This window comes from Mesocricetus auratus, unplaced genomic scaffold (genome assembly GCF_017639785.1).
Source record: "Mesocricetus auratus isolate SY011 unplaced genomic scaffold, BCM_Maur_2.0 Super-Scaffold_100031, whole genome shotgun sequence".
In the NCBI taxonomy this organism is placed as follows: Eukaryota; Metazoa; Chordata; class Mammalia; order Rodentia; family Cricetidae; genus Mesocricetus; species Mesocricetus auratus.
The window spans coordinates 1323833-1348407 of record NW_024429212.1 but is presented as its reverse complement, the minus strand read 5'-3'; the positions used below and the strand labels follow the sequence as shown (position 1 = coordinate 1348407).

Genomic DNA, 24575 nt, shown 5'->3' with positions numbered 1-24575 from the left:
CCAGCTCTTACTGTTTTGCCAACCCCTTTCCCATAATGCTCCCTGGGTCTTGGAGGGATTGTTACAGATGCCTCGTTTCAAGAGACACACTCGACGGCCGTCTGTGCTCAGCATGTTGGCCAGTTCTGAGTCTCTATATTAACTGTCACTCACTGCAAAAAGAAGTTTCTCTGGCCAAAAAGGATGGCAGCCCCAGCTTAAGGGTGTAGAAAAATGAATATTTGGAAGGCAGCTTGGCTACCTACAAGACTACTGCTAAAAATACACCTGGAATGAGGCTCTCTAACCTCCAGAGGAGACTTTAAATGACATAGACTCCAGGGGTCTGGCTAGGGAAGGAACATCCCAGGGAGTGATATGCAGACTGGGAGGGGTTGTTTGTTTGTTTTGGCAGCCTTTCCTTTGCCATCGTTGGTCTACCTTTTTCATTTTCTCTGTAGTCACAATGTTTTATGATTCTGACAGTGATTGTGGATTTACATGGATTTACACCATGATCAGTCATGTTTGAAAATGCATAGATTACCTCCTCCATTCACTCATTTTTGTTTCACTTTGTTTTTGTTTGTTTGTTTCTAGACAGGGTTTCTCTGTGTAGCCTTGGCTATCCTGGAACTCTCCCTTTAGATCAGACTGGCCTCAAACTCAGAGATCCGTCTGCCTCTATCTCCTAAGTGCTGGCATTAAAGGTGTGCGGCACCAATGCCCAGCCAGTTCACTCATTTTTAAGAAAAAAGTAATTTTACTATTTACCTGAAAGTTGATGCCTAAATCCAAACGATTTTACAGTGCTTTATTTCTCAAATGCTTCTTTTTATCACTAATAGCGTCTGTTTGGCTTGACCTACCTTTGATCTTACTAAAACAAAGTCAATTGCGGTTTCCCAAATGTCATATTCCCTCCTCCTCAACCTCCCCTTCTCTCCTTCCTTCCTCTCGACTCTCTGGAACCTTCACTCTAGAAGCTTTAGTAAGTCTTTTTTCTTAAGTTAACAGCAGTGCTCACTGTGCGTGCATTAGCTACTCCTCTGTTGTGGGGCTCATTCTGTAGTTTCTGTTGATACTGTGTGGCTGACTGTATGGGCCAGAGGCTGTGTCTGCCGTCAGTGCTCTTCAATTCAGGACTCATTCTTGCCTGTTCTTTTTCTAGTGAACAGCAATGTTGAAAACTACCCCATGCCTCAGATACAGTTTCTTCTGTAGTCCCTCACTCATTGATCAAAGACTATCTCTTAGAGAGATTACTCATAGTCACAAATCATTACATTGATTTGCATGGACAACTGAAGCTAGAATGGCAATTTGTCAATAGGACGTTAGGTTGGATTTTTTTAAAGATTTATTTTGTGTGTATGAGTTTTTTGCTTGCATGTGTGTTTGTGTACTTTGCGTACGTAGGGTACCTGAGATGGCCTGGGATTCTCTGGAACTGGAGTTCTGAATGGTTAGGAGCCTCCATGTAGATGCTGGGAATGAGACCCAGGCTTTCTGTTAAAACAAGTGCCTTATGTTCCGAGGCAACTCTCCAACCCCTGTGGGCCTTTCCTAGAGTCCAACCACACATTTAACAGCCTCTTCTGGCTGGAAGCTGAGCCAGGCAGGAGCTTGCAGCCAGGTCAGCCATAGCCCCTTATGTTTGTGTGAGTTCCCTTTTTCTGAGTTTCGCCCCACCCCACCCCCGTACATCCCATGGCTACTCTGCCATGTGAACTTCCTCACTCACTTGAAGGCTGAGGATCCCTTAAGCAGGTCCCAGTCTTGTTTTGCAAAGAGAGTATTATAAACACTAGCTCCCTAAAGCAACCCTGTGTTCCTTAAATGTGCGGTGGCTGCTCATTATCATAACATTATTCTCAAATATGACGTTGTGGACAAGGCTGCCACTGGGAACAGTGTTTAATTACTTTCTGGTAACAGCGAAGACAAAAATTATGCCATGGTTTCTGGGTTCTGGAGAGACCAAACAGGGAGAAAGAATAATAAATCCTTCCCAAATACGTCCTTTCTGTTCACAAAAGTATGGTCTACCAAGTCATTATGAGATCCATATAACCTAAGAAGGGAAACGGTCTCCTGTCTACTACACAGCACAGAACACTAACACATCAACGATACCCAACTTAAAGTCTGGAACACTCCCACCCATTAGCTCATTTACGTATAGTCATAAACTGTTCTGCCTGGCTAGTTAGCAGTCCCTAGAGTCTGTCTGCTTCTCAGAGTTCTGGAAACCCCATTTTAATCCCGTGGGAGCGGGGATCAGAACAAAGCAGACTCAAGATGAGTGTGATTAACTTCTTATTGACCGTTTTCAAATCCCAAAGATCTGGTGAAAGTTAATTATAACAGTCATGCCAATGGAGAGGTCAGGTTGAACATGGTGTGCAAACCACGGAGTATAGGGAAAGCATCTGTAAATAATGATCAACCTTATTTTCCAAAAGAAGTAGGAATTACGTTTATTTATAAAAGCAGGAGGGGCCAGCAAGATGGCTCACTGGGGGAAGGTGCTTACCGCCAAGCCCGACAACCCGAGTGTAATAGCCGGGATCCACATGTGAAAGGAAAGAACCTGCAAAGTTGTCCTCTGACCTCCGTATGCACTCCATGGCACTTGTATATTTAACAAATAGACCAATTTGTGATAGACATTCTTACAGAAAAAACAAATCAGATGCAATAAAGTACACCTGAGACGTGTTTGTGGTCTGTCAAGCATAAAATTATAGCAAGAATTCCAAGAGAGTTGCTGGTCTAGAGTAAGCCCCCCACATCAGTGAAATATTAGAAGAAGTTACATCTCTTGCACTTCCATTCCACTATACAGATACCTGGGGGTGGCAAAGCATCTCTTTGTTCCCTGTGTATTATCAGTAGAAACATGTCATGTGGACACAGCTATTTCCAGGTCTGTGTTCTTACAAAGTAGCACACATACTTTTGTGGTTTTCCAGGAAATATCACAGCTTTAGATACAAAATATTATTTTAGTTTGATTTGATGAAGGCAAAATTCTCAGAAGCTGTCAGGAAATTTTGAACACCTGATTTAAGACAGAGCCATAGTTAAAGTATTAGTATAAGTAAAATTAGAGGTTCTCATCTAGACACCTTATGAACAAACACATATAAAGAGAATGAATTAAAATCCTAGTAATATAATGGAAGGTTAGCTATTTTCCCCAAGTCTAAAGTATTCAACTAATTTCATTTCCTAAAGATTTGTTTCAGTATGTAAGCTTGAATTATTAAAATGTTTGAGTTTAGTAGGAATGCCTTCCCCTCCTACTACTGAAAACATTTTAGAGCATTCACTATCCTTACCTTCTTAGGACAGGGATTTAGGAAATTTGTAGGTTTCAGTGCATCTCCAATCTAAAATATATGACCTCATTTGGTGGCATTCCCTCATTAGGGTCATCACAGAAGGGGGGTGCTGGTTGAGAACCCCCAGATAAACTGGGCTTCAGTACCAGGATGGTCTGCACTACTGCCCAACAGAAGATTCTGGAGAGCTGGATTAGTCTGGATACGGTGTGCCTCTCACTGGCGCTATGGGACACAGTGACTATGGTGTGTCTCTCACAGGTGCTGTGTGACACAGTGACTATGGTGTGTCTCTCACTGTGACACAGCGACTATGGTGTGTCTCTCACTGTGTGACACAGTGATTATGGTGTGTCTCTCACAGGTGCTGTGGGACACAGTGACTATGGTGTGTCTCTCACTGTGTGACACAGTGACTATGGTGTGTCTCTCACAGGTGCTGTGGGACACAGTGACTATGGTGTGTCTCTCACAGGTGCTGTGGGACACAGTGACTATGGTGTGTCTCTGCATGTGACACAGTGACTATGGTGTGTCTTTCACTGGCCCTGTGAAAACATATTGCCTAGTGTCTGACCTGTGACTAGAGGTTTGTCCCTTAGGACTGCTGTTTATACAGGGAACACTACTGTACTTTTATCTGATGCATGCTAAGTTTGTGCTACCACTCCGGCACTAGAGCCTGCCTTTGTTGATTTCCCAAGGGAATCCCAGCTTGAGGTAATCCCGAGTTTTCATACTGGACGGCAGAATTCAGTGTACTACAATAAAGAATGACTTTCATTTAAAGATTGGATACGTGTTGAGTGGTGGTGCACACCTTTAATCCAAGTACTCAGTAGACAGAGTAGGTGTGAGTGCCCGATGTTGCTGGAACAATATTACCAGACTCAGTAAAGTGAGGTTTATTCAGGGAGAAATCATTTACACGCAGTGCAAGTGACTGCCACAAGTCCCTGCTCCCAGGATCCACACTGGCTGCCCTCCATGACCTGATCAGGAGCAAGAGAGGGTGAGCCTGTCCCAGACCCCAGACCAAATACCACAAGCCACAGGTGCGGCTGGGTGGATCTCTCACTACAAGTAGGTAGATCTCTGAGTTCCAGGCCAGCAAGGTCTACAGAGTGAGTTCTAGGACAGAGGGCTACACAGAGAAACCCTGTCTCCAAAAAAAAAAAAAAAAAAAGATTAGATACAAGAGATTAGGTATTCCTCTATCCCCTGGCTATGGCAGCTTAGAAGAGTCAAGCAGGGGATGGAGAGGGAATGAGGAACACACACACACACACACACACACACACACACACACACAGAGAGAGAGAGAGAGAGAGAGAGAGAGAGAGAGAGAGAGAGAGAGAGAGAGAGAGAGAGAGAGAGAGAGACCCATGATCAATGCCTTTATTTTCCAAGTGGGTTTCCCCATAGGGACTTTTATTGAGGGGTTGAAAGAAAGCAGATACAAGTTTTCTGGGGTCACATTGTGACCCAGACATGGTTGCTAAGCTAGAATAGAAAGAGAAGCACGTATAGATGTGTCTTAGGAAGTTCGTCACTGTTAAGAGAAGCTTTTTCTTTGAGAGGAGCCTTCCCGCCCACCTGGTTCCAGATCTGCATCAGTCCCAAATAAACACACAGGAGGCTGTATTCATTATGAAGCTGTTGGCCTTGCTTGTCTCTTACTGGCTAGCTGTGCTTTAAGTAATTACCCCATAATTGTTAATCTAAGTATGTCTCTTACCGGAGAATAGTTCTGGGCTCCTACCCCCATGGCGGTTACATGTTGACTCTCTCGTGTTTCTCCTTCCCAGAATCCTACTGGACTCCTAGTCCCTCCTATCTTGGTTCCCTATAGGCTCAACAGTACTTTATTGACAAATAACAGGCAAATAACAGGACTTCCCCAACACGTCACCACAAGGAGGCTGTGTAGGACAGACATCTGGGTAGCCCAAAATGAGATCCTAAGTGAGATTGTAGAACTAGAAACCAAGAAAAGGTGGCAGAGCTCTCTTTCTTTATAAAAATAAAATAAAAAATAGAAAAACTTAAGCATTTTAAAAATAGATGTCAAGGCAATGTGTAGTTTTAAATATTCTCTATAGTGTTATGCACACACGCAAAAAGAACCAGAGTTTGTAGCTTTGATACCAAAATTTCTGTCATGAATCAGGCATGATTATGGTAGTACCAAACAGCATATCTACTTCTTGGTAGCATGAAACTTTTATTTGCTTTGAACTCAAAGCAGACAAACCGAAAGATCTCTCAAGCCAGATTCTCCGTTATTTTCACAGTGGAGACAAGATCTCTGTAAGCATCCATCCATTTATAGAGAGTAGCACAAGACCAGACCCTGAAATCAACAGAAGCTGGCACCAGACTCAAAACAGAATTGAAATCAGATTCCTGCTGTGACACTGTCATGCACAGGGTCAGTAGCTGAGTTCTTTGGCATGTCCCTAGATCTCCAGGAATGAGTTCAAGGACTCCTGTACTCCTTTTCCTAGAAGAAGAAGAAGCAGGGCAAAGTCCTGTGTACCTACACGGGTAGAGACAAGGTCACCATCCCAGCACCCTGTGCAGACTGTTGTAATTCATGAAGAATTTTTTGGAAGGGAAGGAAGGACCCATGGTTTTGAGAACAGGCTATTAGGTTATCTCACAAGCATGAGGGCACATGGCAGTGGACTTTTGGGTCACTGAGGAAGGTGAGAGGCATTATTTTGGACTCTGAGAGCAGGGAAAGTCTTGTCAGAACATAAAAGGTTAGGGGAATTCTTAACCAGCACTATGTTTTCTAGGGGACACATGACTCAGATAAAGTTTAGCTTGGCCATAGAGAACTAGCTTCCTATAAAATCAGAATAGGTTTTATAGTCATCCAGCTCTCAGGTATAAATAAATCCCTGCTTGGGTTTTTAATATTTAATGTATCAAGGCTTCTAAATGTTAATTTGTTTTTCTGGTCTTTTCTAATAACATTAATCAAGGTTTCCTAATTCTAATTAGATTTTTGCATTGTGAATGTTGTCTCACACCAGGGATCTCATTGGATCTAGAACCTTCAGATTATTGTCATTGAAGAGAATCAAACACCAAAACTCATTCAGCTCTTATTTCCATCATTGAAATCTTACATAGAGCAAAGGTTATCTGGGCAGATGACATGACTTACATTCCTAGGTAATAATACTATGAAGATATGAAGATTTTTTTTGTTTAAATTAGAAACAAGCTTGTTTTTCATGTCAACCCCAGTTCCCTCTCCCTCCCCTCCTCCTCTGCTCCCCACCAACCCCCTATCCCATTCCCTTTCTGCTCCCCAGGGAGGGTAAGGCCTTCCATGGGGGTCTTCAAAGTCTGTTACATCATTTGGAGGAGGGCCTAGGCCCTCCACCATGTGTCTAGGCTGAGAGAGTATCCCTCTATGTGTAGTGGGCTCCATGAAGATCTTTAACACTTGCAATATGATTATTAGCTATGTAGCACTTGGGGATAGTTCATTAAAGTAGCTCTCAGGTGAGACATCCATACAGACAAAGCTCACGTGGCCTGTCATGTAACACCAGTGACACGGGTACTGCAAAGTTTTCCTGGAGCTCCTAGCAACAGTCTTTTCTTTTACTCTATTGTTTTTTTGTGTAATGCACTCTGGTTTGCTGTTCTGTGGGTCTCCAGTAGTGACAGCATGGGGGAAGTTACTTCCCCTACAAGTTTCTGCTCATCATCATCAGAGTTTGCTGATGCCAGCCAAGGTTCGGGGCTTCCACCTCCCCTCAGAGGGTTCCATGAGTGAGCCTCCTGGCAGAAACTGACAGTTCAGCAGGGGAAAGAGCATGTCTATTAACAAGCCAATGCGCAAGTGTCACACAAAATATGGAACTCAAACCTGTGCCAGGTTATCGGCTCTTCAGGAGGATTTTGACCTTCAGAAAGGAAGAAATTACAAGGTGGAGCCACACAAAGGACTGATCAGCCTTCCAGCTTTGCCTGACCATGCTCTGTGCTCCCGCTGGCTCTGCTGTCACCATGGTGATTGACTAAAAGTCACAGGCTCCATCAGTTGAATAATTCTTTGTTCTTACTGAGCTGGTCAAGATGTAAGCCTTAGTAAATCCATCTATAGATCATGGCCCAGTTGATTTTCTTGTCTTTTTAAGAAGGGGGGGGGTGCAGAGATTAAAGCAGGGGTGGACGTAGCTTTCAAACTCCTTTTGTGGTTTTCAACTAGAATACTGAGTTCACAGTGTTGCAGACAAAGCCCCTGTCGTGCCTTTCAAAGACAGTCTCTCTGTGTGATGCTTAAGACTTTGGCCAAAGCCCAAGGGAGATTCGAGAAACACCCACTAATTGGACTTTTCTTCCCGTCATTTAACTGAGAAAGTGACTAAAGGACAAGGCTGGGACATTCTGAGGAACAGGGTAGGTAAGGGTACCGAGAAGATGAAGCCGGAGATGACATTCAAGAAAATATTTTCTGTTGGGTCTGAAGAGATGGCTCAGCCTTTAACAGTACTGGTGACTCTTCCAGAGACCCCAAGTTGTGTTCCGATCACACCCACACGGCAACTCACAGCCATCTGCAACTCTAGTTTCAGAAGATCGGCAACCCTCTTTTGTCCTCTCAAAGGGCACCAGGTATACACACGCTACACAGACATACATGCAGGCAAAACACACACATACACGTAAAATAAAAGATTTTTTTCTATTATCAAGTACTTCTTTAAGATTTTCATATAGGGAAGAGAGGTGGCTCAGTAGCCACACGCACACACTGTTGCCCCACCAGAGGACAACAGTTGAGGCAGCTCACAACTGCCCATAACTCCAGCTTCAGGGATCCAATTTCCTCTTCTGGCAGGCACACACACACACACACACACACACACACACACACACACCTTTTTATAGAAGTGGTTTCATTTTGTCTGTCAGAAATGCATCTCACTGTTTGTGGAGCATTTAGACTCTCCATAAAACACCACATAAAGTGAACAGTTTTCTCAGCTGAAATCTTTCCAGCATGGCGCCAGCACTGTATTCAGGGTAAGGTTCACCTGTTTCTTCAGCTTGAAAATTCCAAGTCAGCAGCATTCAGCCTGTGGATTTGGATGATCCTACTGGTCCCCCTTCAAACCATTATCCACCATCTGAACCCAGGCCTTTTTTTCTCCAAGCTGCCGAACTTCTAATGCCTCTAACTGAACCCAGCTTAGATAATCATTGGCCATAATCCAGTCCTGGATCCTATCCAGTCCAAACATTGCTCAAATAAGCTCAAAACTTAAAGTGCAAGTCTGTAGGTCTTGAATCCAAGGAAGGACTAGCCTGTGACTCTGGTGCCAGGAAAGATTAGCAGGTATAGCAGCCTAGAAGGCACTGTCACATGATCACCAAACTGATAAAGCATTGACAGAGTAAACTGAACAGAAGTTACTCAATCAAAGAGCAGTTTGTAAGCTGGGCAACCAGGTTCAGAGACCCAAATCCGGGACACAGCAGGCAGCATCGGCCAGCAGAAATCAGGGGACATCAGTGGCCTGATGGTGTAGCTTGGTATTTGCCTCATCTGAACAGGGTCTGATCCACCCATCTACCTGCCATTGACTGACACCCCTGCCACTGTGCCCTGCTGGAATTCAGCTATTTACCACAAGTTTTACCACTAAGTTAGGCTTTTGCTGAGCTTACACACTAAGTTAGATTATTTATAATTCATTGTGTAAGGACTCTGAGTACTGAAGCATCCTCAGAATTAATTTACAGTGACGTAACAACTAAAGCTTAATTGAGGTACCAGCCCCTGTGTTTCCTCTTCCTCAGAAGAGACTAGATTCCATTGGTCTAGGACATCAACTGACCCTACCAAACAACCGAATTCCTACACATCGCTTTCCCTAACCGGGACCAATTTATCTAAGCAAGTAAAAACAAAAGCTAGTAGAGAACAAAATTAAAAATGACAAAAATGGTTAGCTAACTTCTAGGGACTCAGCTCCAAAAGCCAATGAAAAATGTGTCTTCATCTGAGCTGCCTGGGGAGCCCGCTGTGATGTCACAGGCCTAAGCCTGATGCCTGGAGAGCCCTGCTGTGATGTCACATGCCTAAGCCTGATGCCTCCAGAGCCCTGCTGTGATGTCACAGGCCTAAGCCTGATGCCTGGAGAGCCCTGCTGTGATGTCACATGCCTAAGCCTGATGCCTCCAGAGCCCTGCTGTGATGTCACAGGCCTAAGCCTGATGCCCAGGGCACACTGTTGTGGGGTCTCAGGCTTGACCCTGAGCAGTAAGTATACTGGCTTAGTGTTTTCCTGAATTGGTGTAGCTCACTGGCCTCCTTCAGAGTCTGCTGGGTATTTCAGGAGACTTTCAAAGTAGAAAAGGTTATTTTTAAAGGTACAGACATTAATCTTTCACTAATATAAAATGAATATTCAACACATCAATTTGTGAGGGAGCCAGAAAGCCCTTGTGTCCTACACAAAGGACAATAAACAACTGGATGAGAGAAAAGAGAATGAATGGTACCCGGAGGCCATGGGCTCTGGCAGCCTTCCACTAACGCTTAGCTCTGTACAGCTATCCTGATGCCAGGAGAACATTGTGACTTAGAAGGAAGTATGCCCTGCTTCTTTGCTGTCACATACCCATGACGAGTGACAGATTGCCATCTTAGATCCATGTTTGGCTAAACCCTTTTCTTCTTTCCTTCAGTCTGTAAAACCAAATTCATTGAACACCATTTTGGAAACACATACTCCGGGCAACTAGAGTTCCTGGTTTTCTTTTGGTAGCCATCCTTGTTTTGACTGTGGGCTTCTCACACTCTGTGTGCCTCAGTTTGCCCTTTAAGTCATTTTTAGATTGTCGGGCATGCTGAAATGGCTTTGGTAGTAGTTTCCCCAGTGGTGGAGTGTACCAGTCAGCTTGTGTTTATTTCAACAAATTACCTGAGTCTGTTCTCTTAAGAAGAGAAGTATTAATTTTGTCTCACAGTCCAGCAGCCAGCTGGCCCTATTGCTTTGGCTTGTGGTGATACACCATGATAAGAGTTTATGGTGGAGGAAGACTGCTTATATTTGTGGTAGGGAAACAGAAGCGAGCATGGGGGGATGGGTGCTCCTGTAAGCCCCCTTCCCCACTGTCCTAAAGACCTCTCACTATGTCTTAAAGGTCCCACTACCTTCAACATCAGCTCATAAGCTTTTCTGGGGCATTGAAGACTCAAACTAAGGTAGAGAAGGATCAGTTGAGATGCTACTGGGTAGACTTTGCATGTCCATAAACGAAGACTATTTGTATTACATGGTAGTTACTCGTCTTGTTGCTATGACAAAATACCCAACAAAAGCAACTCAGGAGAGAAAGAGTTTATTGGGACCCCCAGTCCGTGAATGCAGTCCATCATGGTGGGGAGGACAAGGAGGCAGGAGCTGAGGACAGCTGGTCACATGGCAACCACAGCCAGGAACAGGGAGAGTTGAGCCCTGCTGCCCAACCTGCTCTCTCTACTCAGCCCGGGCTCCAGCCCATCTGATGGCGCTGCCCACATTTAGGATGTGTCTTTCCACCTCAGTTAATGCCTTCCAGGCAGGTCCAGAGGTCTGTTTCCATGGTGATTCTAAACCCTACCGAGATTGACTGTTGTGTATTACAATCACGTTTGGCGGTTCTCATCTCCGGCTTTGAGTTATACAGTTGTTGCCTTTGGGACTTTATTTACTTTGTCATCCAACCATCCATTTATCTCATCCATCAACAGTCTTCATTTTTTTTAAATTCATCTCTAACAGTTACAGATGCCAATATCTGTCATGTTCTTAGGAGTTCCCTTGATTAGTAGGAGGAGTCTCACTGGATATATTTCAAGTCTCTAACTTATGTGGGCAAATAAACAGCATGCTGTGACCTCTGCAGCCAGATAAGTGGTGGTGTGCTGGCTCTCTGTGTAAGTTGCTCTTGGCCTCTGTTCATCAACTGGCCATGACACATTTGACTTTTGGAGCAATTAACAAACTGTTCCCTAAAGTTTACCCTCCCTCCAGTCGTGTCTGAGTCTCCAACTTCTTCATATTCCCATCAAGTCTATTGTTTTCTATTGTGTTGGTTCTTAAAAAGCCGATACAATGGGCGTGATCTATCATCTCAATGGGGTCTTAGTGGTTTCCCTGGTTACTAGGGATGTGTAACATCTTTCTGTTTGCTTGATGACCATTTGATTCTTTTCTTTGGAGCCATCTCTCTTCAAGATGCTTGCTTACGTCTTAAATTGAGGTTTTGATCTTTCTTTAATACTTCTTTTTTAATCTGTGTGTACATCTTCTCTGCATGTATTTCTGTGCAACACATGTGTGTTTGGGGCCTAGAAGACCAGAAGAGGCCATCAGATCTCCTGGAAAGCTGGTTGTAAACTGCCGTGTAGGTGCTGGGAAGAAACATGGTTCTTTGGAAGAGCAGCCAGGGCTCCTAACCAAGGAGTCATCTCTCCAGCATTAGATCTTTGTTTTTTTTTTTTTAAGTTGAGTTGTAGGGGAGGCCAGAGGTTGACATTAGGTGTCTCCTTGCTCCCTCTCCACCTTATATGCTTAGGCAAGGTCTTTCTTTTGTACCCAGCGTTGAGTGATTCAACCAATCTAGCCAACTTGATCTGACCATGTCTGTGGCTTCTGAGTAATGGGGTTACAAATGCCTGTCCAGTATTTGCTTGGCTCCTGGAGATCTGAACTCCAGCCCTCACACTTGTACAGCAAGCAGTTTATTCCACTAAGCCTTCTCCCCAGCCCTTCAACAACAGTTTTCATTTTCAGTGGACAATATTGTACCTTCTCTGTTAAATTTATTTGGTGTTTTTTTTTCATACTGTTGTCAGTGGAACTGTTTTCCTAATACCCTTTTCCGATTGTTCACTACTAATTTGTAGAAGAATAGCTAGTTTTGTGTGTTGACCTTATTTCTTGAAGCCTTGTTGAATTTAACTTAGTTCTTGTGGTTACTTTTTATTAAAAAGCCAGAAAAACAACCCATGTAAAATCCGATCTGTGGGTAGAAGTAGTTTTACTACTTGCTTTCCAGTGTTGGTCTCTTTTATTTCTTTTTCTTTCCTAATTGTCTGATCAGTGCAGTGGTTTAGTTTTTGACTAAATTAAACTGAAAATCCTTGATAGACATCCAAGTAGAACCGTGAAGCCAGCAGAGCACTGGAGTCTAGAGGTTAGAGACTGAACATATAAGAAGCTGGGATCACCAGCCACGTGCTGACATGGCTGGTATTTAAACCCAGGTGGCCACTCTAGAGAACAAACTTGTGAAGGAAGAAAAGTGGTGGGCAGCGGACAAGGGATGGGGATGGGGAGAGTGGAGGAAGGAGATGCCTAGCATCTAATTGCCCAGCTCCCTCCCTGCCACTGTGGCCCCCTGGGTTGTCCCACCTCTGGCCTGTGGTCCCTTGGACTATCTGATCCCCATCCTATCAGAGATGACACTCAAGGACAGTCTTAGCTCACACAGAATAATGTTGGAAGACTGGAGTCTCCCACCCCCATGCCCTGTGTGTCCAGAACCAATCAGAAAGATGTGTTGTTGTTGTTCCACACGGGTTATCAGAAGTACAGAGCAAGAAACTGTAATGTTCCAGAAGGATAACTAAAAGGACAGGAAAGTAGTAGTCTATTGCTTAACTGTCATCCTCAGAGCTCTTCTTCTTGATATCTTTTAGATTCATATTACCTCTGCATCCTTCAGTCTCCATCTTCCCTAAGTGTACTGTGTTAAGGCCCCTCCCCAGAGTATCAGTGTCAGGCAGCATCCTTAGAAGCCTTTTGTATTTCTCCTGTGCTTTCTCCATTCAAGAACAAGTGAGGCTCCTCCCTTCAATTGCAAAGGGGTGTGTGTGTCTGTGTCTGTGTCTGTGTGTGTGTGTGTGTGTGTGTATGTGTGTGTTTGTAGTAACTTCACACAATCCCCTGGAATACACACTGAAAGACATCAGCAAATTCTAGGAAAAAAAAACCTAGGTTACTCATGGAATTTGCATTTTCTGTAGTGTACACACTGTTCTTGTCATCCCAAGGAACATCTTAAAGAAGGCTTTATCTGGGCTCCCAGTTTGATGACATGGTCCATTGTGACCAGGAAAGCAGGAACTTGAGACAGCTCACTGTGTCTGTATGCAGAAAGCAGAGATCGTGACTGTTGGTTTCTTCCCTTTATCCCGTCTGGGACCCCAGTCAATGGAACAGTATCCACTCACCTTTAAGGTGGGTTTCCACCTCTGTTAACCTAAGCTAGGTAACCTCCCACAGACATGCCTAGTTGTTTGTTACCACGGTGATTCTAAATCGCGAGAGTTGACCAGCAAGATCACACTAAGTTAAAATGTCTAAAATACCTTGTTGGGCAGGATCTGGTAGTATCCTTCAATACCGCAGCAGAAGGATTGGGAATTCCAAGTCAGCCTTGGTTACGTAGCAAGTTGAAGTTATATACAGTGAGATCCTGTCTCAGTAGCAGCCACCACCAGCTAATATGTGCAGTTTTCATCACAGCAGACAATCGCTGAAGATGTGAGATTTGCTAGGCCCTCCTGACTATAAACAGTATTATATAGGAGTGTGTTCAAAATGAGAACATGGTAGCTGATAGCTTCGGGACAGTGGGCCAGCCTTTGCAGCACCTTCTCACTCCTTCCTAACTTTAAAGTCTGCACTTTGACTTATCTGGAGGTTCTCTGTGGGCTTCTCCATCATGTCTGGGTTTTTTCGTTTTGTTTTTGTTTCATTTGTTTTTTTTGGATTGGTTTTAGCATAGTATCTAAATTTCCATCTCCAGATTTTTTTCTAAGAATATAAAGTTCTTATATATATATGTGTGTGTGTGTGTGTGTGTATTGTGTGCTTAAATGTTTGTGTTTAAGTGATATAACTATTTGAAAAACTTATTAAAGTTTATTTCTGTGGGAAAAATTTCATATATTTTTGACTGTTTTTTTGTTCTTTTTTTTTTTTTTAATCTCCAGACAGTGAGAACATTAGTCATGACAAGCATGCCATCTGAGTAAGTACTTGTTGTTTTGATAACTTTCTATTCATTGTAAAAATTAGCCTTCTCTTGTATATACTGTAGGTCTTTGTGCCTTCAGGACATTCACAGAACTGGACTGGATCACTTTTACTCAATGTAACGAGTATGGGGTTAGAAGATCATTAGAAACTGAAAATGTAGTTAAATGTGGGCTATTGAGTGCAAAAAGCTTTTTGGGTCCTTTGCATAGCATTAAGAGATTTTATTTATTTATTTATTTATCTCTGTCATCTTTGTTCGCTTAATTCCTAATGGTTTTGTTTGTCCGCCCCTCACCCCATGAATGTTCAATAGGCTGAGCAGTACAGGTCGAAGCATTTCTTTCCAGATCTTGGAGAAACACCACGTGATCTAAGGCAGCTATCTCTGCATCTCGTGGAAGGGTTAATGGCTTGCTGCTGGCTTGCTCTTATCATCCCCCTTAAACATTTAGCACAATAAAGAACATCCAACAAAAATATATAATACTATATTCCTTGCAACGGATTTTCAAATTTGTGCTTAAAGAGGAAAACCACATTTTTTGTATCAATCACAGGTCTTGAGGTTTTAAGACATTCATCAAAACATTTGGACCATTTCAGTGAAAACATGCTGCAGGAAGCTTGTGCGCATGGGCCACTTTTTGTGGTGGGCTCCTTTTCCTGCCATGGCGTGCAAACAAAAGCACTGATGTTTTAAACATTGTACGCCATGTATCACAGAAGAGGAGCCCTCTTGTTTTTATTAATACCTTTGACGTGTCATGAACACTTTAGTCTGCTCTAGGAATACTGAATATGAACGTAAGAAAGTCCTTGGTTGTTCTGTAAGTTTAAAAAAAAAATGATGGCCTGTTATTTTTGTCCTTAAAAGATTTCAAAAGAAAACTTTTCATTTTGGCTGTTCCTTCCCCTGATCCCTTCTCATCTTACACTTCTTGCATATCTTAAGGAGGCCTTGGACAGTCTGATTCCACGTTGATTAACAAGGCCATAAAAAGGCAGTTGTTCCCAATTAGCACATCCATGAGCTGCTGGTAGCTGCCAGGCTTGGAACAGACAAGATCAGATACTCTGAAGTGAAGTTCTAAACTTAATCCCCTCTGAGATGCTAACAAGCTTAGTGTCTCCAGGTCAGTTGGGGAGAGGCCATCTCCACTCTGTGGAGCCCTAAGATTAGAAGTTGCAGGTGGTCTGCCCTTCTCACAGGGAGAGGCTGAGCTCTTGAGGTGCTCTATTCCGGGAGATAAAACTCAGGAGTCAAAAGCACGGGGCACAGCAGGCCACCCATTGAGGTACCATTGTCATGTCTCCACTGACAGCATGGCCCAGAAGGCCCTGCTCACAGCTTGTGATTCACTGGGGATTTTCACCCAAAGCTGGGCAGGGGCCATGGATATTAGCAGGCTCACTAAAAGAAAAAAGCGGGCAGATTAGAACTAAGGGCCCTTGTAAGGATACTAGAGGAAGATATTGAAAAACAAACCAGAAAGGCGTGCCAGCCATAAAGAGAATGACAAGTTAAAGATGCTAGTGAGCTTTGGGAATCAAAGAGATAATTAGAGTCCCTTTATTTCCTCTCTTTTTTTTTAAATGGGAAAAACTGCATTTGACACTCCAATAATGTTACATTTTCAAAGTAAAATAGGCAAATAATAAACCGGGTCCTGGGCTAGTGGATCTGGGTCCTGGGCTAGCGGGATGCTTGTGAGAAAAGCTCTGCTGCCGGACCTGATGACCTGAGTTCATTCCGAGAACCCTCGCGGTAGAAGGAAAGAATCTACCCTCACACGTTGTCCTCTGCCCTCCACACACTCACGGCACACATGCACACGCATACCTCTTTAGAAGAGCATGTACACACCGGTTCAAAAGGGCATGATCCAATGTGCCGGTATGACTCCCAATGCTGCTGCTGTCCCTATGCCTGTGTGACCCTGGAGATAACCATGGGCAGCTTCAAGGGCTTGGAATTGAGACCTGAAAAGTTCCTGTTCCCCCAAATCCCATGTTCCTGTTTGTAAAGAAACCAGGGTTTGAGCGCTGTAACTACAATGAAGCCAGACTGTCTGTCTAATGGACATACAGTGTGAAGGCTGACCGTCGACTCTCTTGGTCCACAGGAAACAGAGCCTCATCATCCAGGTGGTAAACACACTGAAAGGCTTTTCATTCGCACCCGAGGTCTGCGAGTCCACCTCCCACGTGCTGGTGGGGAAGTCTGTCCGCACCCTCAACGTGCTGATGGGGATCGCTCGAGGCTGCTGGATTCTGTCTTACGAATGGGTAAGCCCTGCGCTCATTGTTTCATTTTAAAACTTTTGGTCTGAGGTGACGGCATGAGCAGCCGTGCTGATGCTTACATGCACGGAAGTGACTCTGAGAGCCGGCAAGCTGTTTGCTCTTCCCATGGTCACTCAGAGAGTGTGTCACTCACGGCGAAGGCTAGGGAGGATGGTGGCCTATAGAGTAAACTCCCAGTGTCCAATGGAAAGAAGATCAGAACAGGCTTGAGCTAAAAACAAACTGGGTTCTCTCACATGCCAGTGAGTGTTGCTGTGTGTTTGACTGAGGAGTGATGGGAACTATGTTCTTGATGGCTCAGAAGCCAAAAAGAGAAAAGAAAAAAAAAAAAAAACTCCAGAGATTGTTTGCACAGATGGATTTGCTTAGGATGAAGCATGTTCAGCTAATCCCATTGGATATGTTGCTGCAAGCGCACACATGCATTGTTAACATTATTTTCTGTGCATTTAAGACCGTCTTTAAAAATGTATCATCATTTTCATAATTTATAAAAATTGTGATAGGCTGTCAGTCGGTGTGGTTTTCCTTTGATCCTCAGCCTAGGGATCACTTCAAAGGCCATCGGCTCGTTGCCAGTGGGAACAGCCTCATTGGCTACTTGTGTTACGTTGACTTTCGCGCTCCTTTCTCCTCACCCAAGAATGTGCTACATTAATACTGGGTTAATTTAATCCTGTAGGATTATACTGTAAAAACAAGCTGCAGATGTATTTTTAAGACGCTTTTTCCCGTGTCATAACCCACAGCTGTCTGTGACAAAAGACTTAAGAGGGATCAGGGGAAAGTTGCAATTGCTAAAGTACTTGCTGCGCATGAAGACCTGGGTTCAAATCCCAGGGCCTACATGAAAAGCCTGGCGTGCTGCATGAATTTGTAATCCTTCCTGTCACTGGGGAGGTGGCTGCAGCAGATCTCTGGGCCAGCCTGGTCTAATGGGCAGGTCCCAGTTAGGAATGCAGTCTCGGAAAACAAAGCTTCTGAGGAACGACACACAGCATCCACAGATGCGCACACATAGGAAAACACACAAAAAGACGTGGATTTTTGCTTAAAATCATGATGTACAAAACTTTAAAAGTATTCTGTTTTGTCTTGGCTTTGTGTTTGTTTGTTTGAGACAGGGTTTCCATATGTAGTCTTGGCTGTCCTGGAACTCACTCTGTAGACCAGGCTGGCCTCGAATTCACAGAGATCCACCTGCCTCTGCTGTGATTAAAGGCACGCGCCACCACTGCCTGGCTCTGGAAGTGTGCTCTCTACAAACGTAGGTATCCGTACTTGATTGTGTGCCAGGCGTTCGTCTGGGAGATGAGCACTAGGAGAGACCAGATGAGACTTTGGGACACTCACTGTCAACTTGCAGAAAGACTCTCGGGTGTGAGGGGGCACAGTGAAGGAACCGCTGACATCCCCACTCCATGGAGTAGCTAAGGTTTTTATTGTGAATAAGAGAGAGCATCCAGAGGCATCTGGAAGAATCTAGAGCAGAGAGAGAAAGAAGCTGACCAGACATGGCGAGGGCTACGCATCTTGGAGAGAAGGGAGAATAGCAAACGATTGAGAGACTAGACCTCAGGGAGGGAGCAGGAGAGCAGGTGTGTAAGCATGGCTCTGGATCAGTGAGAGCAGGACATGAGGAAGGTGAGGAGCTGGAGCAGGAAGGAGACTGGGGTGGGGGCTTTGAAATGCCTGGCACATGCTTGCAAATGGGGACTGATGAGCCTGGAGGCCAGCATGGGCTTTGACATGCAGCCAAACGTCAATGGACAGCCATATGTCCCTTCTGCCACAAGAAAGCAAAATGACTCCTTTGGCTGATGGGAATCAGTTTCATAAGTGAGAAATGCTTGCTTTTATCTAACTGCCAAAAAAATATCCTCCTATAGTCCAGGTTGAGCTAGGCCTAAACTCAGTTTGGACTGAGTCAGGGCCCCTGCCCATTTTGGAGGATGGGGGGCCGGGAGCCTGGGTACCCTTTGGACTGCACAATACTAGAACCCTTACACTTCTGCTCAGTGTCTGCCAGTTCTTCACTAATCACATACGGCCTCCTCAACTTTACTCTTTCTTCTTCATGGACCTTCTACCTTTCCATGGATGGAGCAGGAACCCCATTCTCCCCCATCCCAAGCGTCAATAGTTTCACTACCACTGCCACCCAGAGTGGCCATGGTCCCTCTGGAATACACCTCCCCCTCGCAGTCTCTCATCTTCTTCAGCACCCAGCTCCAGGCTCTTCTCCATCTCCTTCCATCACCTCTCCATCTAGCCCTCCTGGGAACTAGATCATTGCAGAGACAAGCTGCCTTACTTTGCCCTGACGTGCTTAGTCACAGCACATGGTGAGGACCACTCACAGTTGCCAGAGGGCAGCTCCTCACTCAAATTTTCCAGTTCTCTCATTATGTTCAGATGGGTCACTCAAATCAGGGCTGTTTAAAGAAATCATTCTTCACAAAGCCAACCCACTTATTTAAAAATAACTCCTGGCTTTGGCCATGCTGCTTTGCTAGGTAGAGTCCTCCGTGGCTGCCACGGCAGGTAGGATATGGTGGAGGTGTCTCAGGGTGTTCTCACATGGCTTGCTTACCTGTATTGGTTGGTGTTTTCCACTTTCTCTCCTTCCCTGCGCCAAAGCCTCATGTCCCCTCTTAACTGCAGAGCCCCTGCAAGGCTCTCCAGGCCCCTCTGACTAGATCTGGGCCGTTTTCACACATCTCCTGGTCCGTCCTTCTTCTTTTCATTTCTTTTCTCTCTTCTCTCCTTCCTTTCTTTTTTCCTTTTCTGTTTTGTTTTAAATAGGATCTTGCTAAGGCCCTGGCTGACCTGGAACTCACTCTGTAGACCAGGAGAGCCTGAACTCAGAGCTCCTCCTGCCGCTGCCTCCTGCATGCTGAACTTAAAGATGTACACCACACACTTGTTTTGTTGTTGCTGCTGTTTTTATTTTGTTTTTGTTTTCCCTTTGGTTTTTGTTTTCGTTGCTGACTTTTTTGACAACTCCTTTATCCTACCTGGCCCCATCTCCAAAAAGCTGTGGGTTAGACTATCCATTGTACATTTTCAGTAAGATTTATCGAACTTACATTCAGTCATTAGACTTCCTGGTATCCATGGCTTCCTACAGACTGGAGGACATGTCCATTCTGTTTGTCTCTGTCTCCTTGCTCCTGATCATACATGCCTGTGGAGTAGAACAGAGGAAAGAACACCACCCCAGATACAGAATCTGGGGTGCAATTCTGATAAGGAATGTCACCTCTTCAGGATAGCTCCTTCACCTGTTAATTTACTTATATTGATATTTGTGCAGATTTTCACTCCATGAAACTGTGACTTATGTATTTTATATCTCAGCCAAGAGATACCTTTCTTCCAAGAGAAAGATCCTGACTGTGCTACTTTAAGTCTGTCCTGGTCACTGTTCAATTGTCATGAAGAGACACCATGACCAAGGCAACTGCTATAGAAGAAAACATTTAATTGGGGTTTCGCTTACGGGATTAGAGCGTTAGTCCATGGCCATCATGGCAGGAAACTGACGGGCATGGAGCAGTAGCTGAAGGCTTATACTCTGACCCACAAACACAAAGCAAAGAAAGCTAGCTGGGAATGGCATGGGCTTCACCCTCAGTGACACAGCTGCTCAACAAGGCCACACCTTCTAATCCTTCCCAAAGAGTTCCACTAACAAGCAGTCACACATTGGAGCCTACAGGTGGGGGTGGGGGACTTTCTTATTCAAACCGCCACAGTTACTATCTGCTGTCACCATTGTTTTGTGTAAAAACAATGTGTACAATAAAGACATCAGAATCATAGAACTACTTCTTGTCCTTCACCTGTCATAATCTTTACACCCTCTTCTCTGTGCTGTTCCTGGGCCTTGGAGAGGGTCATGTGGATGCCCAGCGCTTACCCCAGTTACAAGTTTCTTTTATCAGTCACTGCCTTTTCTGTGCAGGGCGGACAGCAGTTAGTGTAAAGCATAAATATGTAGATGGCGATTTGGCTACACCCAGCTTAATGTGGGTCGTAAGTTCCTCACTAAGGCCTGTGACTTCCCAGCCATAGATGTTTGCCCTGGTTCACAAAATCAGATTCGAATTTCTTCCCATGGAGGAGACCTCATGTCTAATCCAAGACTGTCACTTTCTTTCCCGCCTTTGAGTACTGTATCACCACACGCACTCCCCTTCAGATCTTGAGAAGACTGTTTTGGAGGCTTGAATCTTATGCAAAATGAAAACCATTGCAGCAATAGCTAACACAGCACTATGTGGGAAATGCAGATGTCCCCCACGTGAAGCAGACATCTGTCAACGTAGCTCCGCATGGCTCTGTCAGCCGCCGGGATCTCCCTTCTCTATCGTGACATGTGTAGCGATGCTGCTAGGGTTTTACCCTTTAAGAATGAGTCTAGAAATTAACCAGACCGTTTCCCCTATTCATACCAATTTTCAACAAGGCAGAGCTTACCACTTCTTCTTGTACAGCCTTCTTGCATTTGCATTATTGCATTGTTTCACTTTGCTTCTGTTTGTGTGTTCCTATATGTGACTGCACATGTGAGCACAGGAGCTCGCATGCATGGCACACATGTGAGGTCAACATTAGGTGTTGTTCCCCAGGTGCTTTCTAGCTTCTCATTGGCCTAGAGCCTTGCCCAGTTGCCCCACTGTGGCCCATGAACTTCCAGAGATCTATCTGCCTATCTCTGCCTCCTGCCTCACAGTGGCTGGGATTACAGGTGTGCACCACCACTGCACCTAGCTTTTTCCTTGGTTTCTGGGGATCCAAATTCAGGTCCCCTTGCAAGATACATGCTTTAGTGACAGAACTATCTCCCTAGATTTCCTCCTTGAATTTTGAAAAGAAAGTCAATACCAGCGTAATATATTTGTTTGAGAGAAATGGTTGCTGCCACCATTAGGATGATCAGTCACCAAAATTTCTAGTTTAACATCCAACTTAATTTGCATCTCCAGGCAGCATATAGTCTCAGATATGTTACAGCCTTCACAGACTGCGGCTTGCCTTCATGTCGAGGTTATGAGTTTTCATAATCTGTCCTTGAAGGATGGCGTGGACCTTGCTGTCAGAAGGCCCCCTCTCTGCGGGCCTTCCTCTAAACCCGTCCCCAGTGCAGTTGGGGGATTCTTAAAATATTCCCTTTGGCTAGCACCAGAAACCTAGCTCCAAGGAAAACATCTCTGAGAATGTTTTGATTTCTGGATTTGTGTAGTGTTCTCAGGAAATCTCTGTGAAAGACCATTGTAGCAGCCCTGCAAAGTCAGGACTGCTCGGTCACAGAAGCTCCTGGTGATTTTGTAACACAGTTTGGTGTGAAGTTTTGCCTCGTCTTCCCTTATTCTAATATTTGAGAACTTTGCTGGTGATTCCTTCCTGCTCACAAAGTAGTTCGTTTCCCCCAGTGTTCACTGTTTTCAGAAAACAAAAGAATCTGTGCTTTTCAGATTTTGTGGTTGAATTGCCTGGCGCATAAGTAAGAGAGAAAACCATGCCTGACATTGCTCTGGTTGCTGTACATGGAAGAACAGGAGTAACAACAGAAAATAAGCTGATTTGATAAGGTGTCCGTCTGGACTCAGGCTGCGTTAAACATATTGCTTACTGTAAAAGTCATTGGGCTTTCTCCTCTCCTTGTTGTGGTCTGCCTAGTGTTGCTCTTACCTCTGCAACTTCTGTGCAGCCTGGCTCTGCCTTTTCAGCTGCTTGTGGTCACTAACAGGCTAGTAGAGTGTCTGTGACCCCGTCTCTCCCTTCTCCAGTTCTGTCTCTAGTCAGAAACAGCCTGGCAGCCTATTTTTCGTATTTTAAGATGCCAACTCCAAACATCTAAACAATTGATGCTTGATAAGAGGTTTTAAAAGTTATATCTGCTATAAATCCAAATAAATAATGAAGTGTTCTCTGATTCAGAGGCAACAGAATACGTCTCTGCCCTAGAATGATGTGGCCAAGTTTGGGACTCTCTCCCCCTGGATGGAGTCAAATGCTGTTGAGCAAAGTGTGTCACTCGTGTGTGGTCTGAGCCTCGCACTTCACTGCTGCTCATTCCAGAGCCAAGGCCAGGTGCATCCGGACCCAGTCTGCCTTCTGCGTGCCGAATCTCTTACCCCCATCCAAAGACTGTTCAGAATAAGGCGCACACACACCGCCTCTTTCTTGAGCCTTACATTGGTACATTCTAAGGATAAATTTTTAAGCAAATCACCCCTGCCCTGTCAGGGTTTCTGGGCACTCTCCTTCTGCTTCTCTGGTGGGCAGCTGCGTATGCAGTCTTGGGTTAGCTCTGGCCACATACTTGATCAAGTTTCCGGGGATCTGCCTGAGTAGCTCTGGGACCCTTGAGCTTTCATGGACTTCATTCCAGAGCTATTTCTCCCCTGCTGCAGGTTATAGCATGAAGGACTGCAGGCTACAGAGCACTTCACATGTGCCAACTCACCGGTTCCTACAGAGCATTTTGCAACATACAGACTACATGTCTAGATGAGAATACAATGCAGAAATAACTTGATTGGGTCTCTAACACGGGTCTTTGAAACAGCCTTGGTAAAGGCATCATCCCTAGGCAATAGTCATGATCATTTATTTCAGCATATCCCCGATTCACAGATTTTCACCACTGAATTACATGGATTCTCTCTACAGGGGTAAAACTGTAGAGTCCATCTGCTTCTGTCCCCTGTGTGTGCCCACGCACTTTTTCCACCAGGAACTGGCCATGGACCGCTATACTAAGGATTCTGTCTGGAACCCTTCCCTAATCCTCTGTCATCTTTTTGTCCCTCCGGCGAGATCCTGGAGTCCTTTTCCCACACTGGAGGCACAAACTGCCCATGATTGAGAACAGATTAAAAAACAACCACACGATTCCCCTGGAATACGAGGGCCTTGGCATTTACCTTAATGAGAACAGTGGAAAAACGTATCTGGAAGGGATGAGTGGTGGCCTTTGGCATCAAAGCCATTTTTCCAGAGAGAAGACACCATGAGCCACAACCCCGGACTTCCTCTTGAGCAAAGCTCTACCATCATGGCCTTTTTCTTTAAGGTGGTCAAGGACCAAATGTACCTTCATAGATCACCACAGAAGGCTGGGAAGCCATTCCAGCTGGGGGTGGCAGGCTTTTGTGTGTCTGTCGTCTGCCCTGAATGGGATTCAGGGAGGCTAGGGCAGAAATGACAGCAGAGCATCAGCAAGCAGCTAGGATGATCCAGGGAGAAATGCCTGTGACCATGACAAGGGGAGTTATAGCACAGCTTGTGTTTGTATAGCTTTGGCTATGACAAGGACTCCTATAGTGCAGATAGTGCCTAGAGAACTGCAGCCATGAGGATCACCTATAGTGGAGACAGCTGTGGCCATGACAAAGGCAGGTAGGGTGTAGAGAGCTAGTCTGCAGCCTGTTGGATGCGATTTGATAATGTATGCTGTGAGGGAGTAGAGGGAACAAAGTGACTCTTACATCTTTACAGGAACAACTGGTAGTAGTCATGTAGTTCACTGTGGGGACAGCGAGGGAAAAAAACCTGGATAGACCAAGGTGTAGGGTACAACAGAAAATTCTGGACTATATATATTGAGCTGGAAATTCCTATCAGGTATTCAAGGAGAGATTGTGTGTGTGTGTGTGTGTGTGTGTGTGTGTGTGTGTGTGTGTGTTAGAGGTTTAGAGTGTCATGGAATGATTGTGCAATGAAGACCAAGAGGAAGACCAAGTCCTAGGCTAGACCAACACCAAGGAGTCCAGGAAGAAAGCCATGAGCAAGCAAGGGAAATCAGGAAAGACATGGTACTGCACATTTAAACACTTACTTTTTTAACTAACGAAAAATGTCCCTGGGTTAC

General features: G+C 44.7%; 1 protein-coding gene across 2 annotated transcripts in view; it reads left to right on the top strand.

Moving 5' to 3' along the window:
* Mcph1 (microcephalin 1) overlaps window positions 1-24575 on the top strand; it is a 191418-nt gene that overhangs the window by 40776 nt on the left and 126067 nt on the right. For both annotated transcript variants that reach the window (XM_040733413.1, XM_040733414.1), the window contains exons 10-11: window positions 14344-14381; window positions 16513-16675. In XM_040733413.1, coding sequence (XP_040589347.1) covers window positions 14344-14381; window positions 16513-16675 — 201 coding nt within the window. The remainder of the gene's footprint in view (window positions 1-14343; window positions 14382-16512; window positions 16676-24575) is intronic.